The sequence below is a fragment of the Cetorhinus maximus genome, chromosome 9 (assembly GCF_964194155.1).
Source record: "Cetorhinus maximus chromosome 9, sCetMax3.hap1.1, whole genome shotgun sequence".
NCBI lineage: Eukaryota > Metazoa > Chordata > Chondrichthyes > Lamniformes > Cetorhinidae > Cetorhinus > Cetorhinus maximus.
This window is the reverse complement of record NC_135887.1, coordinates 95267749-95286709: the sequence shown is the minus strand read 5'-3', so window position 1 is coordinate 95286709 and position 18961 is coordinate 95267749. Positions and strand designations below refer to the sequence as shown.

Sequence of the window (18961 nt, the reverse complement as noted above, 5' to 3'; positions counted from 1 at the left end):
AAAATCTGAGCCATTCTGTATAACCAAAGTGTGACAGTGATGTTGTTACCAGTCCGTGTACTGCTGGCCATCCGGCTCTGCGCTTCCTTTCCCCATCACACACAATCTCCCCCTGTTTCCAGTAGCTCTCCTTGTGCAACAACGCCTGACTGACACGGACCAAATTTATCCCGGAATAAGGACAGCACGCATGTGCCGTCAACCCGGATGTAAATCACTTGTCTAGAGAAAGCCTTGGTTGAATTTTTGGGATTGTAACCGGGTCTGGACCGTGCCGAGCCGAGCCGTGCTGATCTGATCTGAGCCGTGCCAGGTCGGACCGCGTTAACAGTTCACGTATTTAAAATAAGAATAAAGGTAGAACCGGCAAGGAGATCGTAAAACACCAAATTAATGAGGTAAATTGGCCAATGCAAGCATCTGACCAATTGGGGGGGGGGGGGGGGAAAGTCGGCGGAATTGGGCGAAATTTACGCGGGATAACTCGAATGGTAATAAAGCCTGGGGTCGGCGTATTTGGTACTTGGGAGGTTTATCTGAAGACGGCTATTTCGGGTGATGTAAATGAACGGAATACTTTGCAGTTCTGAAACAAAGGGCAGATAAAATTCCGAAATACTGCAGAAAACAGAATATGGGGGGGAACACAAATAAGAGTTTTTTTTAATTTTTGGCATTTTAAAGATGACAGTTTCCATTTTTTTTTCCTGTCGTGCGGATTTTGCTAAACTTTTTTTTTGGAGGGCTGCCGGCTGCAGACAGTGCTACACTGTTATTGTAGACGGTTATCTTTTTTTTTGTTACTAACCAGGTTTATTATCAAGTTGATGTCAGTCAGCCCTGCTCCTCCCACACCGCAGGCTTCATTCATCTCCAACGCAATCAACTCCTGTCGTTCTAAGAAGTCAGAGCAGCGCTCCCTCTCGCCCACTTTGACCGAGCCTGTGTTTTCAGGCGGTTCTTCCATTCTCAATAGTATAAGTTTCCACAAAAAAAAACACCCACTGTGCTGAAATAATGAACTCGCATTCAATTCGTCACTTTAAGATCAACCCTAGCCCATCCATTCTGGTTTCATTAAGTTAGTGGAATGTAAAAATGGTTGGTTCCTTTTTGGGGTTGCAAGAAAGAACAGCAAACTCTCTTGACACCTGGATTTATCTGATGTTGACTATTTCAGGTGATGTAAATGAACCGAATACTTCGGAGTCCTTAAGCAAAGGGCAAATAAAATTCCAAAATATTGCATAAAAGACTTTTTAAAGATGATATTTTGATAGATGGGGAAACAGATTACTTCAGATATGGTAAAAATGTGCATTATGCAGCAGTGTAGATGACATTGATGCCTAAAGTCTGCCTAACAATGTCTAAATTATTGCTTCAAGCTCTTAATGGAACTGTCACTTAAGGAGTCATCTCCATTCTTTTGACCACAGGAATTTTGGGATTATATAGAGGGGAAAAATACAAAATCTGCCCCCCTTCCCCACTTGCACCATCCAAATGGTTCTAAAATGATTCCAGAATTTTTATGTTCTGGATTTACAATTTCAATTATCTTAATAGTCTTATATTCCTCTTTGAGATCACCTGTCAGATGCCTTCTCTCCTTACTGATAAGCCCAAAACTTGTCAGATGCCTTCACATTAGGCATCAGTCTTGAACCACTTTGCACTGCTTCCAATGTTTCAATATCTGTGTCTCAGTGACTAGACCTGAACAAAGTATTCAAGATATGATCTAACCAGAGCCTATATAGTTTGATCATGACTTCCTCTGACTTCTATTCTGCTTTTTTGGCTAACATATTCAACATTCTGTTAGGTTTGTGAATTGCTGCTCTGCGTTGGTTGGACATATTGAGTGTTGAGGTAACGAAAACTCCTAGGTCACTTTCAACTTTGTCCCTAGCTATTTCAACACCATTCATGTTTGTTACCAAATTTTCATTCTAATGTTCAGTACTGGTGTGTCAGCTGTGGCTTAGTTGGTAGCATTCTTGCCTCAAGAGTCTCATAAGGTTGTGGGTTCAAGTCCAAAATCAAGGCTGACACTCCAGTGTAGTCCTGACGGAGCACTGCACAGTTGGAAGTGCCACCTTTCAGATGCAACGTTAAACTAAGTTCCTATCTGCCCTCTCAGGTGAACGTAAAAGATCCCATGACACTATTTTGAAGAAGAGTAGGCAAGTTATCGCTGGTGTCTAGGCCAATATTTGTCCCTCAATCAACACAGCAAAAAACAGATTATTTGGTCATTTTCACATTGCTGTTTGTCGGAGCTTGCTGTGTACATATTGGCTGCTACATTTCCTACATTACAGTAGTGACTACACTTCAAATGTATTTCATAGCTGTGTAGCATTTTGGGATGTCCCATTGCCGTGAAAGGTGCTATATAAATATAAGCTTTTTTACACACCAGTCTGAATTAAATCTCATAATTTACAGATTGAGCTGGACAGTTCAATTCCCTTTCTAATTTAGATAGTTCAGATAATTCAGATAATATGCAAACTCAACTTGCATTTGATTTCTGAGTCCATGTTCATGACTTAAGTTAGAAACAATTGAGATCCAAACACTGATTGTTGATGCACGCGGCTCAGTGCTTTCTCCCCCACTCCAACATAACTCCTCTAACAAGTGCCCATTATTTTCCACCTTTTGGCCAATTTCTTATCCATATCAAGGAATTACTTTGAATTCCCTCAGGTGACACAGCTGACCTGTAACTGTACAATACCAAAAATATGTTTACACCTATTTTGCTCTATTTTAAAATGGCTGGAATAGCTGAATGGTAGTTGTGTACCTTGACCCTTGATGTACAGCTTGATGTATTTTCTTACTTGTTGACTGAGCTATCCCCAGAAAAAATCCAAAAATATTGTACCGTCTCATTTCTATGTTAGAAATAAGGCAAGATGCTTTGTAAGAAATACTGTTTCACATGCAATCTTGCAGAAATTTCACATTAATTTTGAATTGTTTTCATCCAAACCAGTTTTGATTTAATTAGGTTCTGCATAGCACCTTCTCTGCAAGCCAGGCTATGGATACAACAATATCATCTTAAGGCAGACCTCTCCTTCTGTTCTTCATGGTGATGATACGACTGCTGCCAGTATGATTCAGGTCCATTCCCTCCTGGGCTTATCTTAAAACTAATCTTGCAAGTGTATTTTATTATAACACTGAAGTAAGTCAGAATTTATCATTTGGGAAGTATGAATTCTATTTGAAGCCAGAATATTAGGTTAACAGTATTTGGCTTCATGATGGTCTTACTTCTAATGCAAACTTCTAACGTAAATAGAAGACAAGTTATACTTTCCCAAACTGTTAGTAACTATATGTAAATCATCTGGGTGATATACAGCTTTGTATTTTGAGCACAATTAATAAATGCATACTACACTGATAAAGGTTTATCATGACTTATATTTTCAGAAATGAGTTACTTTTTACTGTTGGATAGTAAAATGATGTTGCAGCAAGGTATTTAAAATGTACAGTTTTGCTGTTAATGTTTTTCAGCCTAATGAGACGTGATGGATTTCCGAGGTAAGAAATATGAGCGTGGGAGTAACTGGTCAGATCCTGAGGTGGTGGAGCTGCTACAGCTTTGGGCTGATGAGTCCGTTCAGATGGAATTGGAGAGTTGTCTGAGAAACCAGCATGTCTTCAACAGGATAGCTGAAGTCTTAAGGGAAAAGGGTATCCACAGAACAGGAGACCAGTGCAGGGAGAAGATCAAAAAAATGAAACTTGAATACAGAAGAATTAAGGATAACAACAAGATCTGTAGGGGAGGAAGGACTTGGAAATTTTTTGAGGTGATGGATAGGGTGTTGTCCAACAGGCCAAACATTTGTTACAGTACTGTGGGTAACACTGTGATAACACAGCAGATACCACCAGGTGTTCTGGCAGCAGGAGATGGGTACATTCATCATCACCACCACCATCATCTTACTTCTCCTCCACATGGTATTTCTCATTCACACCATCCTCAGGAACTAATGGATATTAAATGTGAAGAAGTGGACTCGGACGAGCGCAGTGAGACACCTGAACCACCCCCTTCTATTGTACTTCAGCAAACTGGGGATGATCATGGAATGGATGGGAGTCTGTTGGATGGGGGACATCATGACGGGTCACCAGCTGCTAGAGTGGACAATCCTACGGAGAATGCCATTTCTCCATCAGGTTGGTGCTGAACATCTACCCTTCTCTGAGCGTTCTCTCTTATTCTGCCTTACTTGAGTCTTTCACTATTTTTCTCACTCTATCTTCCTCTCTCTTCTTGCATCTAACTGGCTGTTCTCCTCCCACTTCATCCCACCCATACCCCTTCTGGCTCTTCCCCTCTTCTCCCTCCGTCTGGCTAATTCCCTCCTCCTCTCCCTCACCTTGGGTCTGGCTCTTGCTTTCCTCCCAATCTGGCCCATCTGTTTCCCCCTTCCTTGTCCTGTCCCCACCGGCTGGCTCTGCCACATGCCTCCTCCACTTCAGCTACCCACAATCCCTTTCATTTGCTCTTTTCCTCTTTCAGTGTCTTTTCCTTCTCCCACCTTCTCTGTCCCTCCATTCCCTCTTTGTTTTTGATATAATCACTATGCGTCACACTCTGTCTCTTCTTGCCCTTTTCATTTGTTTTGTGTTTTCTCTTATATTTTCCACGTTCTCTTCTTTAGTTTTAATCCTTTGTTCCTTTTATTTGTCTCCTTTTCTATTTTTCTGTATTATTCAATTTTTATTCCAGTGCTGCTTAAAATGTTACAGTACTTGTTTTGCTCAGTGAAGCCCAATTGACAAACATTTGATTTACTGCTATGTGTTTAAACTTGGTGTTAGTCAAGTGCCCTCCTCTGGATTTTTCTGGGAGCCTCATGTGATTGAGCAAACTGAGCATAGTGTTGTAGATGTAGCTAAATCGAGACTTGATACATTGTCAGAATTGTTCTTTTAGTTTTATGTTATACATTCCAAACAGCATATTTTCCATATAATAACCTCATGATAGCGGCCTTGAACTACAAGCCCTATGTTTTATATTTACATACCTGAAATCAGCCTGGCCCCAAATGCATCATGCTGTATTTGACTGTATTGAAAAACATCTGCCCAACACTGGTCCCTTTGCCCAATGGGCCTAGATGCCCCAGCAGACTATTTATTTAACCTCACATGTCTTTGTAAGATCAAAATTGTAGATTGTTTCCCTGATGCCTGATCATTAATTGAGGTGATGAAGAGCAGTGGCACTAACATTATCTCCTGGGTTGTTAGCCATGGCTCATCAGTAGCACTGTTGCCTCTGAGCTAGAAGATTGCACTTTCAAGTTCTGCTCCAGAAACTTGAAAACGGACAATCAAGGTTGACATTCTGATGCAGTACTGAGGGAATACTGCAACGGTGACATCTTTCAGCTGAAATGTCAAACCACCTGTCGGGTAAGAGATCCCATAGCACGATTTCCATGAAGTGCAGGGAAAGTTCTCTCTGTTTCCCATGCCAATCTTTACCCTTTAAACAACACATAAAAGCAGATTCTCTCGTTATTCGTGCACAGTTTTTTGTGGGATCTTGCCATGCACAAATAGGCTGATATAGTTCATACCTTACAACAGTGACTACACTTGAAAAGTAATTAATTGGCTCTAAAGCACTTCGAGGGGTCCTGGGTTTAATATAAACGCAAGCCTTTCTTTCATATTCCTTTCCTGCAGTAGTCCATTAATGACCATCCCCACATTGATACTATAATTAATAACCACCCTCTGAATATGTAAAGCAACCAATTCATTATGCAAGCTAAATCTGCCAGTCAATCCCACAAGACTCAACCTTACTTAGTAGCCTTTTGTGTGACAATTTATGGAAACATTTTTGAAAACCAAAGTAGAATAATCAAGTTTGTATCATCCAGGATGTTGGATCTTATGCTGAAACTCGGGAGCATTGGTGTACATGCATATTTAAGTATCAGTATAATTTGGTGTGTATATTTTATCTATCTGTAGGGCTTCACCTGTTGACTTGAGGTGTTTGGCCCATGCGAATATATGTAAGCAGTGTCACTAATGCATTGTGATATTGTAGCACACATAGTTAGGGCATTATGTTAACTGTGGTTCTTACTCCATTGTTGAGACTCCATCAGGAGTGGACTCAACAGTTTGAACTTTTTTTTATTTAGTAGTTCTCTACTAGGGATTGCGCTACGAGTAGAGCAAGTGCAGCAACAAGATCCAAGTGTACAAAGGGCATAAGTGTGCTCTGCGCATTTTTTAAAACTTCCAGCAGTAAAGTACAAGTGAAGGTAAACCAAAAATTACCTCAATAGTGAGTGGCTGATTTGAGCTGATGTGTGACAAACCCACAGGACTCTACATTTACTGCACCTAATGTGATTTCTCACCTAATTTCTGCAATATTTCATAAAAACTCCAGAGGGCATGAAAAATCCAGTTTCTGCGTAGATCTGAGCAATGAGAGCTAGTTTACCTAAGGATATCTATCCTCAGTCTTTACACACCGATGTTGTGATTTTCTAGTGTTGACTGGACATTTCTCTTTCAAACTAAACACTATAAATATTTTTGAAACATTTTGTGTACACCTCTCCTCTGATCAAATTGATTGCTTCAAACAAAATATAAAACCATAGCATTTAGAAAGGAATATTTAAAAACCATTACTGGTTGCTTTGCCCCATGATCAGTTGATGCTCAAACACTTCATGACACTGTATTCACGGCAAATAAATGAAAGCAAGCTGAGAAGGTGTGGTAGGTAAAACAAGGTGCTTTTAACTACCTATGTGTGACTACTAAGCATGGTTTGTGGTAATGGCATCGTAAAATATTGGGTTGAGCAAATATTTGAAGGAAAGAGCAAAGGAGCGATTCTGTTTGAAAGCTATACTTCAGTTTGAAAGTAGGGCAGAATCACAGTAACAGAGCCCAATGAAATAGAAGCTTAACAGAGAAGTTGAATTTAGAGTTTTAGTACTGTGACAAAAAAAGAACTAAATCGTTGTGTGACGAATAGGCTATAAAACACAATATTTGAAGTGCTGACAGCTCTGGGATCAAATGCCCTTGTGACTTGAGGTAAATCAGTAGCCACTTAGCATATTGTACTTTGCCCTATATATACATCACAGATTGTAGCTTTCTGCACAAGTTGAAGATTGTATTGCTGGAAATTAAGCAGATACCTATTCTAAGGTAGGAGCCAAGATTTCCTTTGTTACTGAAGAATTTGACCCAGGAACATTAGCTAAGTTAAAAATAGAATTACCTGGAAAAACTCAGCAGGTCCGGCAGCATCGGTGGAGAAGAAAAGAGTCGACGTTTCGGATCCACACGACCCTTCAACAGAACTGAAGTATAGTTAGGAGAGGGATGAAATATAAGCTGGTTTAAGGTGGCGGGGGGGGACGGGGGGGAGAGAAGTTGAGGGGCGGGGGGAGAGAAGTTGAGGGTGGGGTGGTTGTAGGGACAAGCAAGCAGTGATAGGAGCAGATAATCAAAAAATGTCACAGACAAAAGGATCAAAGAGGTGTTGAAGGTGGTGATATTATCTAAGAAAAGTGCTAATTAAGAATGGATGGCAGGACACTGTCTTAATTAGCATTCTTAATTAGCACTTTTCTTAGATAATATCACCACCTTCAACACCTCTTTGATCCTTTTGTCTGTGACATCTTTTGATTATCTGCTCCTATCACTGCTTGCTTGCCCCCACAACCACCCCACCCTCAACTTCTCTCCCCCCGCCCCCCACCTTAAACCAGCTTATATTTCACCCCTCTCCTAACTATACTTCAGTTCTGTTGAAGGGTTGTGTGGACCCGAAACGTCGACTCTTTTCTTCTCCACCGATGCTGCCAGACCTGCTGTGTTTTTCTAGGTAATTCTGTTTTTGTTTTGGATTTCCAGCATCCGCAGTAGTTTTTTGTTTTTATTACATTAGCTAAGTTTCTATTTAGTCTCTATGTTTATCATTGTTTTACAGATTTTTTTTCTGGTTGGTACAGGTGAATAATATTATATCATTGGTTCAGGGACAGAGAGCATAGGAGACAAAACAACCAGGGTTTCAAAATCTATTTCTCTCCACTGGCAAGAAAATATTTTAAGTTCCTTCTGACCAGATGGAATTGTAAAAGAAGAAACTTGAATATATACATGACGCTTTTCAAGATCTCTGGATGACCCAAAATGTTTTATGATCAATTAAGTACTTTTTGAAGTGTAGTCACTGTGTCGGAAACATGGCAGCTGGTTTGCACATAGCAAGGTCCTACAATCAGCGATCATCTGTTTTATTGGTTACGGGATAAATATTAGCCTGAACTCTGGGAGAACTTCTCTGTTCTTTGATATTTTATGTCTATCTGAGAGACTAACAGGGCCTCATCCAAAGGGTTTAACATCTTATCCAAAAGATAGCACCTCCAACAGTGCAGCACTCCCTCAGTACTTTTTTATTTATTCATTCAAGGGATATGGGTATTGCTGGCAAAGCTGTCGTTTATTGCTGATTCCTCATGTTAAATTGTTGCAGTCTATGTTGTGAAAGTATTCCCACAGTGTTGTTTGGTAGGGAGTTCCAGATTTTGACCTAGCGACAAGTGAAGAAACGGTGATGTATCTCCAAGTCAGGATGGTGTGTGACTTGGAGGTGGTGGTTTTCTCATGCAATTGCTGCCCTTGGCCTCCTAGATGGGACATTAGTTAGTCTAGGTTATGTGCTCAAATCCTTTAGTCAGACTTCAGCCAACAACCTTAGAAGAAAGTGCTTATCACCAAGCCACTGCTGGCACATGAGTTCCTTCTTCAATAATTTCTTTAAATTTTGATACTTTTTAATGTTGCCACAATGTTTTAAGTGAGTATATTTCTCTCTGATTTGGCTGAATTTCAAATTCAGTTGGTGTAGATCTGAATTATAGAGCAACTCAGGGAAATGTTTGACCTTCGACACAGATTAAGCTACTGTCACTGAATTAGCAATCCAGAGGTCCAGGTTGATGCCCTGGGGCAAGGGCTCAAAACCCACTACGACAGCTGGTGTAATTTAAAGTCAGTTAATAAATCTGGAATTGAAAGCTAGATTCAGTAATGGTGACCATGAAACTATCATCGACTGTTGTATAAAAAAAACTCTTCTGGTTCACCAATGTCCTTTAGGGAAAGAAATCTGCCGCCCTTACCTGGTCTGGCCTACATGTGACTCCAGACTCACAGCAATGTGGTTGACTCTGAAATGGCCTAATAAGCCACTGATTTCGAGGGCAGTTAGGGATGGGCAACAAATGCTGGCTTTGCCAGCGATGCCCAGACCCCATGAAATAACAAAGAAAAATAACATCTTGTTTACAGGTGCATTACATTGACCACAAGCTGCAGCCGTATTTCGATGCTTTGAGGATTTTTCATTGTTTCTGAATCAATTTCAGTAAAAGTTAGCAATTCACTGAACTTCACCAATCTATCAATGTGATGAGACTGGAAAGTCATTGCGGCATATTCAGTACCAATATCAAGCCATAGTATTCATTTGCAGGTCTGAGTGTATCTGCTCGGTGGTATATAGTTACTGGAAGCATCATAAAATGTCAATTCCATGTTTGGTGGAATGTTTTTTTCACAGATTTTGAAAAAGTTCATGTCTCTTAAGATGGACAACACATGTGTAAGGTGTAGTGTTTTGTTAGCCAGTACCATTGCATTTCTAATGATCAAATTTGACTAATAAATAGGCTTCCCCAATGGATTAGCAGATTTATTCAATGAGTACCTGAGGTATACAGAACAGGAAGATCCCAAGTTGAGGTTCCTGGTCCATCCTGAGTTAATTGATCTCGACCAAGTTGCTTGCAAGAATGTTAAAATCCTTGGGTTAGGGTGGGTAAAACCCTTGGAGGGTTTCTGCTGCTGATTTGTTATCTACCAATCCCCCACTAGAGATATGCTCTGTGGTTGTTGGGTGAATATTGGATTGGGCTTATCTATGAACACCACTGCCATCATTCCCAATCCTGAGAATTAGCTGAGTCATGGTCATTTGGACAAAGCACAGGAATTTTACTGTGGAAAAACATTGACAGCTATTGACAGAGGGGGAAAACATGATGGACAGAAAAAAAAATCCCTGATTTGAGTCCCAAACCAATTTTAATTGGTCAGTTGCTTGTTTGCCATCACTTGTGCAGTTATCTTTAATTGCTTTTTTCCCTTGTTTTTAGGTTTCAGGAACCACACCCAGTTGATTATTCCATTCCTTTTTGTGAACACACTAACTTTTATATTAAAAATACCATTTTAAAAGATGAATGTGTCCAGGCAGTTTATTGCCCAGCAGCACTGCACAGCTAAAGCAAAGCAAACTGGAACACAAATGACTTTCCAGAGTTCAGTTCTAGATTTCTTGTTTTAAAAACAATTACCCTTTATTTTCTTGTGTGCATGTTTAAAAAGTCCCATTAAACGTGTAGTTTATGATTTTATCTGCAGGTTATATGGACCCAAATGTAAGTGGTACCTCCTCTGGGATGCATACCTCTGGACCTGCCTTTTCTGCACTTCACAGACTTCGCCGGAAAAGGAAGCCCCCCCGGGTGAAGGATCCTTTGGATGACGTTCTTCTCAAATTTCTAACAGCACAAAGAGTTGTGGAGGAGCGTTTCCTGCAAATGGAGGAACGAAGAATGCAACGGGACATGGAACTGGAAGACAGGCGGCTGCAGCTGGAGCAGCGTCGGATGGAACTGGAGAGGGAGCATGAGTACAGAATGTTCACCACATTTGCTCAAATGGTGAATGCACTTCGGCATGGTGGCTCCATGCAGACCTTGGGCTTGGACCTCAGCCAGGCATTCCCACAGTCTTCTGGCCAAGCTACAGAGACAGCTGGTCCTCCACCCTCGGCTTCTACCTCTAAAGATAGTAGCAGTAGGGTAGTGCAACATCAGAGCAAATCTCTACCTAATGGACTGAAAGATGTTATGTCTGATGTAGAACTTAATCCAACATTCCAACAACCTGAATTTAGCATCTATTTATCAAAGAGAGGAAATGAAATTGTTAATTCCTGTGGAATAATTCAGGAAGGTTATGCTGCCTACCATGCAGATAAGCATGATGAAGATAAAAACCCTAATGTAAGCCTATTAAGCCAGGTTAAATATCTTTAAGGTTCTGTCTAGATGTGGTCTTTGGGGTTCCATTTGTATTCATTTAATTGTTGTTTGGGGTATTTAGGTGGTGGTATGCTATGATATCTCCAAACTGAATTTCAGAATGTGCAAGATCACTGATTTTTTTTCTTAAGAACCTGAGTTTCATTTTTAAGATACATTGAGGGGATCTACTTATTCCATAGGCCTGGATGTTCTCTTAAAAATGAATTTGCGCAACATAAAATTGCACACATTTGGCACTGTCTTTAGGATTATAACCTTAAATAGATATGATGGTAAATTAGGGTGAAAAGTGCACTGTTCCAATCCTGATCTTTGTTTAACAATCTTCTTTTAAGCACCACTTTATGTCAACACAGGTTTATTGCTTTTGTGCAGTTCTTGATAACTAAATCAGCTGTGACAGACCTAGGAACATAGGCCTTTGGAGCAGGAGTAGGCCATTTGGCCCTTTGACCCTGCTCTGCCACTTGATTAAATCACGGCTGATCTGATTGTAGCCTTAACTCCACTGTCCTGTCTGCCCCCCCATAACCCTTGACTCCCTCGTCTATCAAAAAATTTGTCTAACTTTGCCTTGAATAAATTCAGTGACCCAGCCTGCGCTGCTTTCTGGGGAAGTGAATTCCACAGACTAATGACCCTCTGAGAGAAAAAAAATTCTTCTCATCTTCATCTTAAAAGGGAGACCTCTTATTCTTAAACTGTGTCCCCTAGTTCTAGTCTCCCCCCACAAGGAGAAACATCTTCCCGGTATCCATCCTATAAAGTCCACTCAGGATCTTATGTTTCAATAAGATCACTGCTCATTCGTCTAACTCCAATGGGCAAATGTACAACCTTTCTTCATGAGATAAGCCCTTCATCCCAGGAATGAGTCTAGTGAACCTTCTCTGAACTGCTTCTATTGCAATTATATCCTTTTTCAAATAAAAAGGCCAAAACTGTACACAGTACTCCAGATGTTACCTCACCAATGTCCTGTACAGCTGCAGTAAAATTTCTCTACTTTTATATTCCATTCCCTTTGCAATAAACACCAAATTTCCATTTGCCTTCCTAATCACTTGCTGCACCTGCTACTAATTTTTTCAATTCATGTAGTTTTGAAACTTCTCTCCATTTAAATAAGATGCTGTTTTTCTATTCTTCCTGCCAAAGTGGACAAATTCACATTTTCCCACATTATACTCCATCTGCCAAATTTTTGGCCACTCACTTCATCTATTTATATCCCTTTTGTAGACTCCTTACCTCCTCTTTGCAACTTACTTTCTTACCTATCTTTGTGTCATCAGAAAATTTAGCTACCATACATTCGGTCTCTTCATCCAAGTCATTGACATAGATTGTAAAAAGCTGCGGCCCCAGCACTGATCCCTGTGGCACTCCTCTAGCTACAGCTGGCCAACCTGAAAAAGACTGATTTATCCCTACTCTTTGCTGCCTGTTAGCTAACCAATCCTTTATTCATACTAATATGTTACCTCCTACACCATGAGCTCTTATTTTGTGCAGTTAACGTTTTGATGTAGCACCTTATCAAATGCCTTTTGGAAATACAGGTACATCACACCCACAGGTTGCCCTTTATCCACTTTGATTGTTACTTCTTCAAAAGAAATTTAATAAATAAGACACAATTTCTCATTCACAAAACCATGTTGACTCTGCCTGATCACATTATGATTTTCTAAGTATTCAGCTATAACCTCCTTAATAATGGATTCTAGCAATTTCCCTGTGACTGATGTTAGGCTAACTGGCTTACAGCTGAGTTCAGCCTATGTTAAAATTATTTCAGTTTTTCTCCTGTGTGTAGTTTCATCACTACCTCCCAGCAATTCACCCTACCTCTGCACTCTGCCGAAGCTTTAATCGGTATCTTAAACATGTTTATTCAATTCCTGGAGAAAAGGTTCCTCTGATTCTCTGTTTCAGCAACATCAAAGACATAGTGAGACAACATCCTTTGTTCACTATTTCTGGTAAAATTGCAAAATGTTTCTGAAAGAATAGATTTTTGATTTCTCTGCAAATATTAATCGGAGAAAGCCTTCCAACCAAAGTGTATCTAATACAGAGATCAGGTAAAACCTGTTCGCTCTTTACCTCCCCTTCCCATAAGAAAGCATAGGTTGCTGGTTTCAGAAAGCCGGCAAATTCTTTTCCAGTAATGTAAGTTATTATTTTGAATACTGTTTGTGTATTTATAAATTTGGTAAATATTAATGTTCCAAATTACAGGCAATGAAAATCCTACATTATAGCACTATATGTGACTTAAATTCAGTTTGACCTGGAACTGGATTGGAATGACCTAGCACCCACATTGTGAATTGATAACATATGGGTGAGTTTCTAAAGTAAGTCTGAGTGCAGCTCTTTGTTGAGATTGTAGATTATTATTTTCTTTTTGTTTTCATTCCATCTTGCAGGGCATTATTAATCTGGGAACTAGTGAGAACAAGCTGTGCTTTGATCTGCTTTCCAAAAGGGTATGTGCATTTTTACTTTGACAGTAAAAAAGTTTTAAAAACTCTATAACCTCCAAAGTGCTTTGCCAATTTTCAGTCCAGTGTTGTTCATATCGACACCTTAAAAGGCACTGGGCAGGAGATTCCAATTGTCAGATTGTGAGCTGGATTGCTTCCCGTTTCTAGCATAAAACTCATTTGGTCTGTTCCCAAGTCAGTTTTGCTGGAAGCCCATTGGTTGGAGACTGCTCAGAGCTTGTGCACCAATTGGTGGCTGTGAAACCACCCAGTGGTTTCTACACACTGTTTTGTGATTGATTGTTTTCAGAAACGAGTTGGAAATTCAAGTTTTTAAGAATGGGCAGGATTTTTCGGGCGGTGGGACTTCCTACACCGCCACCCAAAAAGTCAGTGGGGAACGCATCCCTGCTGATCACAGCAGCTCCACAGCTATTCAATGCTCCATGGAGTGTTAATTGGCTGGAGTCAGGACTTCCGCCCTTCACTTGGGCTGCCGACCAATAGGTTTGTGACCTCACTACATGCATCATTCCACATTTAAATGGTGTTTGTAGAAAAAACAGTAACTTTAAGCTTGTAATTGAATCATAGAATGGATACAGCACAGAAGAAGGACATTCAACCTGTTATGTCTGTGCTGGCACTCTGCAAGAGCAATTCACCTCGCACCACTCTCCTTTTTCCCCATCACTCTGCAAATATTTCCTCTTCAGATAATGATCCAATTCTCTTTTGAAAGCCATGATTGATTCTGCCTCCACCACAATCTCTGGCAGTGGATTCCAAATCCTAACTACTCATTGCCTAAGAATAAGTTTTTCCCTATGTTACTATTGCTTCTTTCGCCAATCACCTTAAATTGCTGTCCTCTGGCTCTTGATCCTTCCACATATGGGAACAGTTTCTCCCTATCTACCATGTCTAATTCCCTCATGATTTTGAAACCTTTATCAAATCTCCTCTCAACCTTCTCTTTTCCATGGAGAACAGCCCCAGTTTCCCCAGTCTATCCATGTAACTAAATTCCTCATCCCTGGAACCATTCTTGTGAATCTTTTCTGCATCCTCTCTAATGCCTTCACATCCTCCCTGAAGTGTAGTGCCTAGAACTGGACAGGATACTCCAGTTGAGGCCAGTTGAATGTTTTCTACAGACTGGTCATTTGTCACATTGCTGTTTGTGGGACAGCGATTTTACTTGCTCCACCATTGGTAGTTGTACCTTCAGTTGCCTGGGAAGCTCTGGAATTCCCCCCCACCCCCACCAAGCCAGTCCTCTCCCTCTTTACAACACCCCTTAAAACCTAGCTACATCTGTTTTAATATCTATCCACATCTGCCAGAATGCCTCCTTGTGTCTTGGTCTCAAATTTTGTTTGATAACGTTCCTATGCAGTGCCTTGGGTTGTTTTACTATGTTAAATATGCTATATAAATGCAAGTTGCTGGTGTAATAGAATTGAATTGATTTAAAAAATCTATAACACATCACAAGAAGTCTTTGCTATGTATTTTACAACTGTTGCTCTCCTGTTTTAGGACTACACTTTGAGTATTTACAATCCTTCCGTTAAGAGTAAAACAAAATGCATTAGAACTACTTTAAACTATGTTTTCGCTGCTGTATCTTTATTCTGTGAAGAGTGACAAGATCTGTACGTTAAGCTAACAGAACAGAAAATAGATACCATTTTGACTGAGCCAAGGCTCATCAGTTTGATCCGAAGTTACCAGCTTACCCACCACTGGCAGCATAAGCTTTAGTCGTCTGAACTCTACTTTTTGGAATTTCCTCCCTAAACCTTTCTGCCTCTCCACTTCCTTCGTCTCCTTTAAGAAACCTTCTCAAATCTCCATCTCATTGGGTACGCCTTTGATTGCCCCTTCTAAATTCAACCTTCCTGGATGAACAACTATTTTTCTTATGGGCTGAATGTTCACCTCGGTGGGTGGGCAGGTGCCTGACCCACTCGATGATGTCGGGCAAGCGTCCCGATGTCAACACGCAGTCGCGCGATAGTTCGCTTGGCGGCCGCACGCGGGAATTGCCAACGCGCCCGCTGACAATTAGAAGGCCTATTAAGCCCATTAAAGTATTAATTAACTTAAATTTTTTGCTGTCTGTCCAACTTTACGTTTGATGGGCAGGTGAAAAGGCCAAGCGGCCTTTACACTTTTTAGGAAACCACATCCACGGGGCGGGATGAGGTTTCCAACAGCAGATAAAAATAAAATTAAAAATTTTACATCTTTTGTAACATTTTAACATTTTTAAAACATTTTTTTTACATTTAAAAATGCTTTATTTTTGATTTTCAGAACTCTTCATCTCCCTGAGGCAGTTCTGTGCCTCAGGGAGCTTTTCCAGCGCGCACTTGCGCGCATGCGCAAAATTCCCTGCTCCCTCCCTCCCTCGCAGGCAGCGCTGAGTGCCGCAGCATCGTTTCATGCTGGGTGGGCTCTAATTGGCCTGCCAGCGTGAAATCGCGGTCCAGCCCTGATTGCGGGTGGCCCCGCCTGCCTCCACCAAGCCCACCCGACAAAATTCTGCTCATTGTTTACCTGTGAAGCAACTGGGAATGTTCTTTACCAACAAAAGCACAACTGAAATGCAACTGTTATTTCATAAATTCACTGAATATTACAAAGGCCAAGTTTTATTTCCAAGATTTGTTTCTGGTTGCTTCTCTGTTGTTTTTGTGCAGAATCCGTTATGCTTTGCAGTTTAAACTTTCTAAATACACACACACAGAACAAGGTTCAAACCATTTCAATATAGACTTATAGCTATTAAAAGATTATTCCTTTTTCATTGTGTTCAATAAAAATGCTAATTGGTCTCTTTCCTGTTTGCAGTTGACGCAGGCTGACATGTTTCAGATAGACCCCCCACTCTTGCAGTATCCTGATTGGAAAGGACATGAGTTGTAAGTAGTTTTACTGTGCTAATTACCAACTTTAGATGACATCCATCTGATAGTAAAAACTGTCAAACTTGGATCAACGACAACACAATCACGTTTGAGTCAAAAGGTTATGGATTCAAGCTCCAGTGCAGGATTTGAGGTCATAATAGTCCAGTGAAGTTCTGAGGGAACATGCATTGTTAGAGACGTCATGTTTCAGATGAGACATGAAACAAAGGTCTCTGTTGGACATAAAAGATCTCATGCCAAAATTTGAAGGACACAGAGGCTTTCTCGATGAATACTACTATTGCTGTTTATGGGGCCTTGCTACATATACTTTGGCTATTATGTTTGCCTACAAAAGATCAATGAGGACTGTTTGTTATCTATAATGCAATTTAAGCCATGGATGATGCTATACACATTCTTCCTTTTTAAAAAAATCAGCTTTCCATTGCTATCTTTTCTACCTTTTTTCCTTCTCAATGACCTTTATGACCATGCTTATTTCTGTCGCTGAAGACAGAAGCAAGGGTTGGAATTTAATACTCCCTTCGGAGATGAGTTTGGAGATGGAAGTGGGGGAGGCACAACATTTGATCGGGTGGGAGGGTACGGATTGGGTACCCTGCTGTCTCGCTGCCTCCACCTGTTTCAAGTTCAGGGCGGGAAGGCTCATGGATGGTCATCCCATCAGGACATTAATTGGGGCCCTTAAATAGGCAACTAATGCCCATATAAGGGCCTCAAGCCTCTGCTGCTGGTATTCAGCCAGCGGTGGGCAAGGGACCCACCATACTGGGAGACTGTTGAAAGGCACTCAGTGTCTAATCGAGGGACCTGACCATGCTGCTGATTGCCACACCCCCACAGTTTCTTCTGATGCTTGGCTGGCAGCTCTCGGCGTGTGGGGTTTTGTCCCAAGGCCTTGAATCCAGGAGAAGGCCTAACGCTGGCCAATTAAGCGCCTGACAGGCACTTCATTTCATCGGGCCTTCCCCAATGGAGGCGACATGGGGTGCCTGCCATTTGGAAAACTGGCAGATGAGACCCCAATTGCCAAGATTAATTCTCACCCAAGAGCACTATTTCTAAATGCTATCAATACTGCTCTGCAATTAAGACACTAGAGAGCGCATAGAATTTTAACTCCCAGTTAATTTCTGTCCGTCTGTCACCCTGCAGCCATATTTAGAAGTTTAACTCCATTCACAGCTTTTTTGGAAAAAGTGAGGTGAAGCTAAATCACTTGAGGCCCAGTGTTGTCAATGCACTGGTTTGACAACTCGTCAAACGCCACCCAAATATAGACATTGGCATGTAGGACTCCTTTCCTATGGGAGTCATTACCATAATATTGGCCCAAATCTTCTGGTATCTGGATTGTCAGGTATCGGATGTAAGTTTGGAGATGCGCATCATGACTCAGCACACGCATGCACTGAAATTGCCTGGGAAATTTAAGCTTCTGATGGGCTGATTTCCGCTGCCCTCTCACCATCTCGCCCACCCACTCGCTCATTTACCCTCTCATTCACTGAAAGCATTGAGATCTTTGAAAACATACCAGAACCTAGCAGCTACTGTCATGAAAAGGGGGCGTGTCCTGCCTGGGATCGTCTTTTCTTGCGTTTGGAGGCTTCTTCATGAAGGTGTGTGCTCACTCTTGGATGATTCAGCTGGGATCGGAAGTTCCGGCTGATAAATCGTAATGAAGTTGTGTGGTAGGAATCTTTGTGGGCGTCAATGTGCGCAGCATCGACACTGACCGAAAGATCTCGACTATTGCTTTTTTTGATTCATGGATAACACTTTTGAATCCAAACTTGCGTCTTAACTTTGAATGTGATATAAGTTTTTAAAGCTTAACTATTGCTCACCAATTATATGCAGAGTTGTTGAAATTAGATGTAACTAGTTGAAAGTACCTCTGTGACCTCCTTCAATACTGCAATATGTACCTTAGAAACTCACCATTGTGCACTTCTGCCCCCGCGCTCCACCCCCCACCACCATTTCCAAGGTCCACTACAGAAGATTGTGCCTTCAGCCACCTAAGCCCATTCTCTAGTTTTCCCTGTTCTTCCTCTCCATCACTCCTTTAAGAGCCTCCTTAAACTCCACAGCTTTGACCAAGTTTTTGGTCACTCCTTCTAAATCCCCTTTGGCTTAGCATCCATTTATTTTTTATCACATCTTTGTGAAGTGCCTTGGGATATTTTTCAATGTTAAAGGTGCTATAGAAAGGCAGATTGTTATAAATTCCAAAACGGTCACCCCAAAAATATTTTTGGAAGTTTGCTGTGATTGTTTGTCTTCCTCCAAATTT

At 41.0% G+C, this 18961-nt stretch overlaps 1 protein-coding gene across 5 annotated transcripts in view; it reads left to right on the top strand.

The window, feature by feature from the left end:
- Nucleotides 1–228: 228 nt before the first annotated feature.
- accs (1-aminocyclopropane-1-carboxylate synthase homolog (Arabidopsis)(non-functional)) overlaps nt 229–18961 on the top strand; it is a 56832-nt gene continuing 38099 nt past the window's right edge. For 2 of the 5 annotated variants that reach the window (XM_078549135.1, XM_078549130.1), the window contains exons 1-6: nt 235–398; nt 3011–3205; nt 3544–4218; nt 10540–11186; nt 13664–13723; nt 16580–16650. In XM_078549135.1, coding sequence (XP_078405261.1) covers nt 3558–4218; nt 10540–11186; nt 13664–13723; nt 16580–16650 — 1439 coding nt within the window. In that variant the 5' untranslated portion in view covers nt 235–398; nt 3011–3205; nt 3544–3557. Of the gene's footprint in view, nt 492–3010; nt 3206–3543; nt 4219–10539; nt 11187–13663; nt 13724–16579; nt 16651–18961 lie in introns of all 5 variants that reach the window. The other 3 variants (XM_078549131.1, XM_078549132.1, XM_078549133.1) reach the window with 3 other exon arrangements.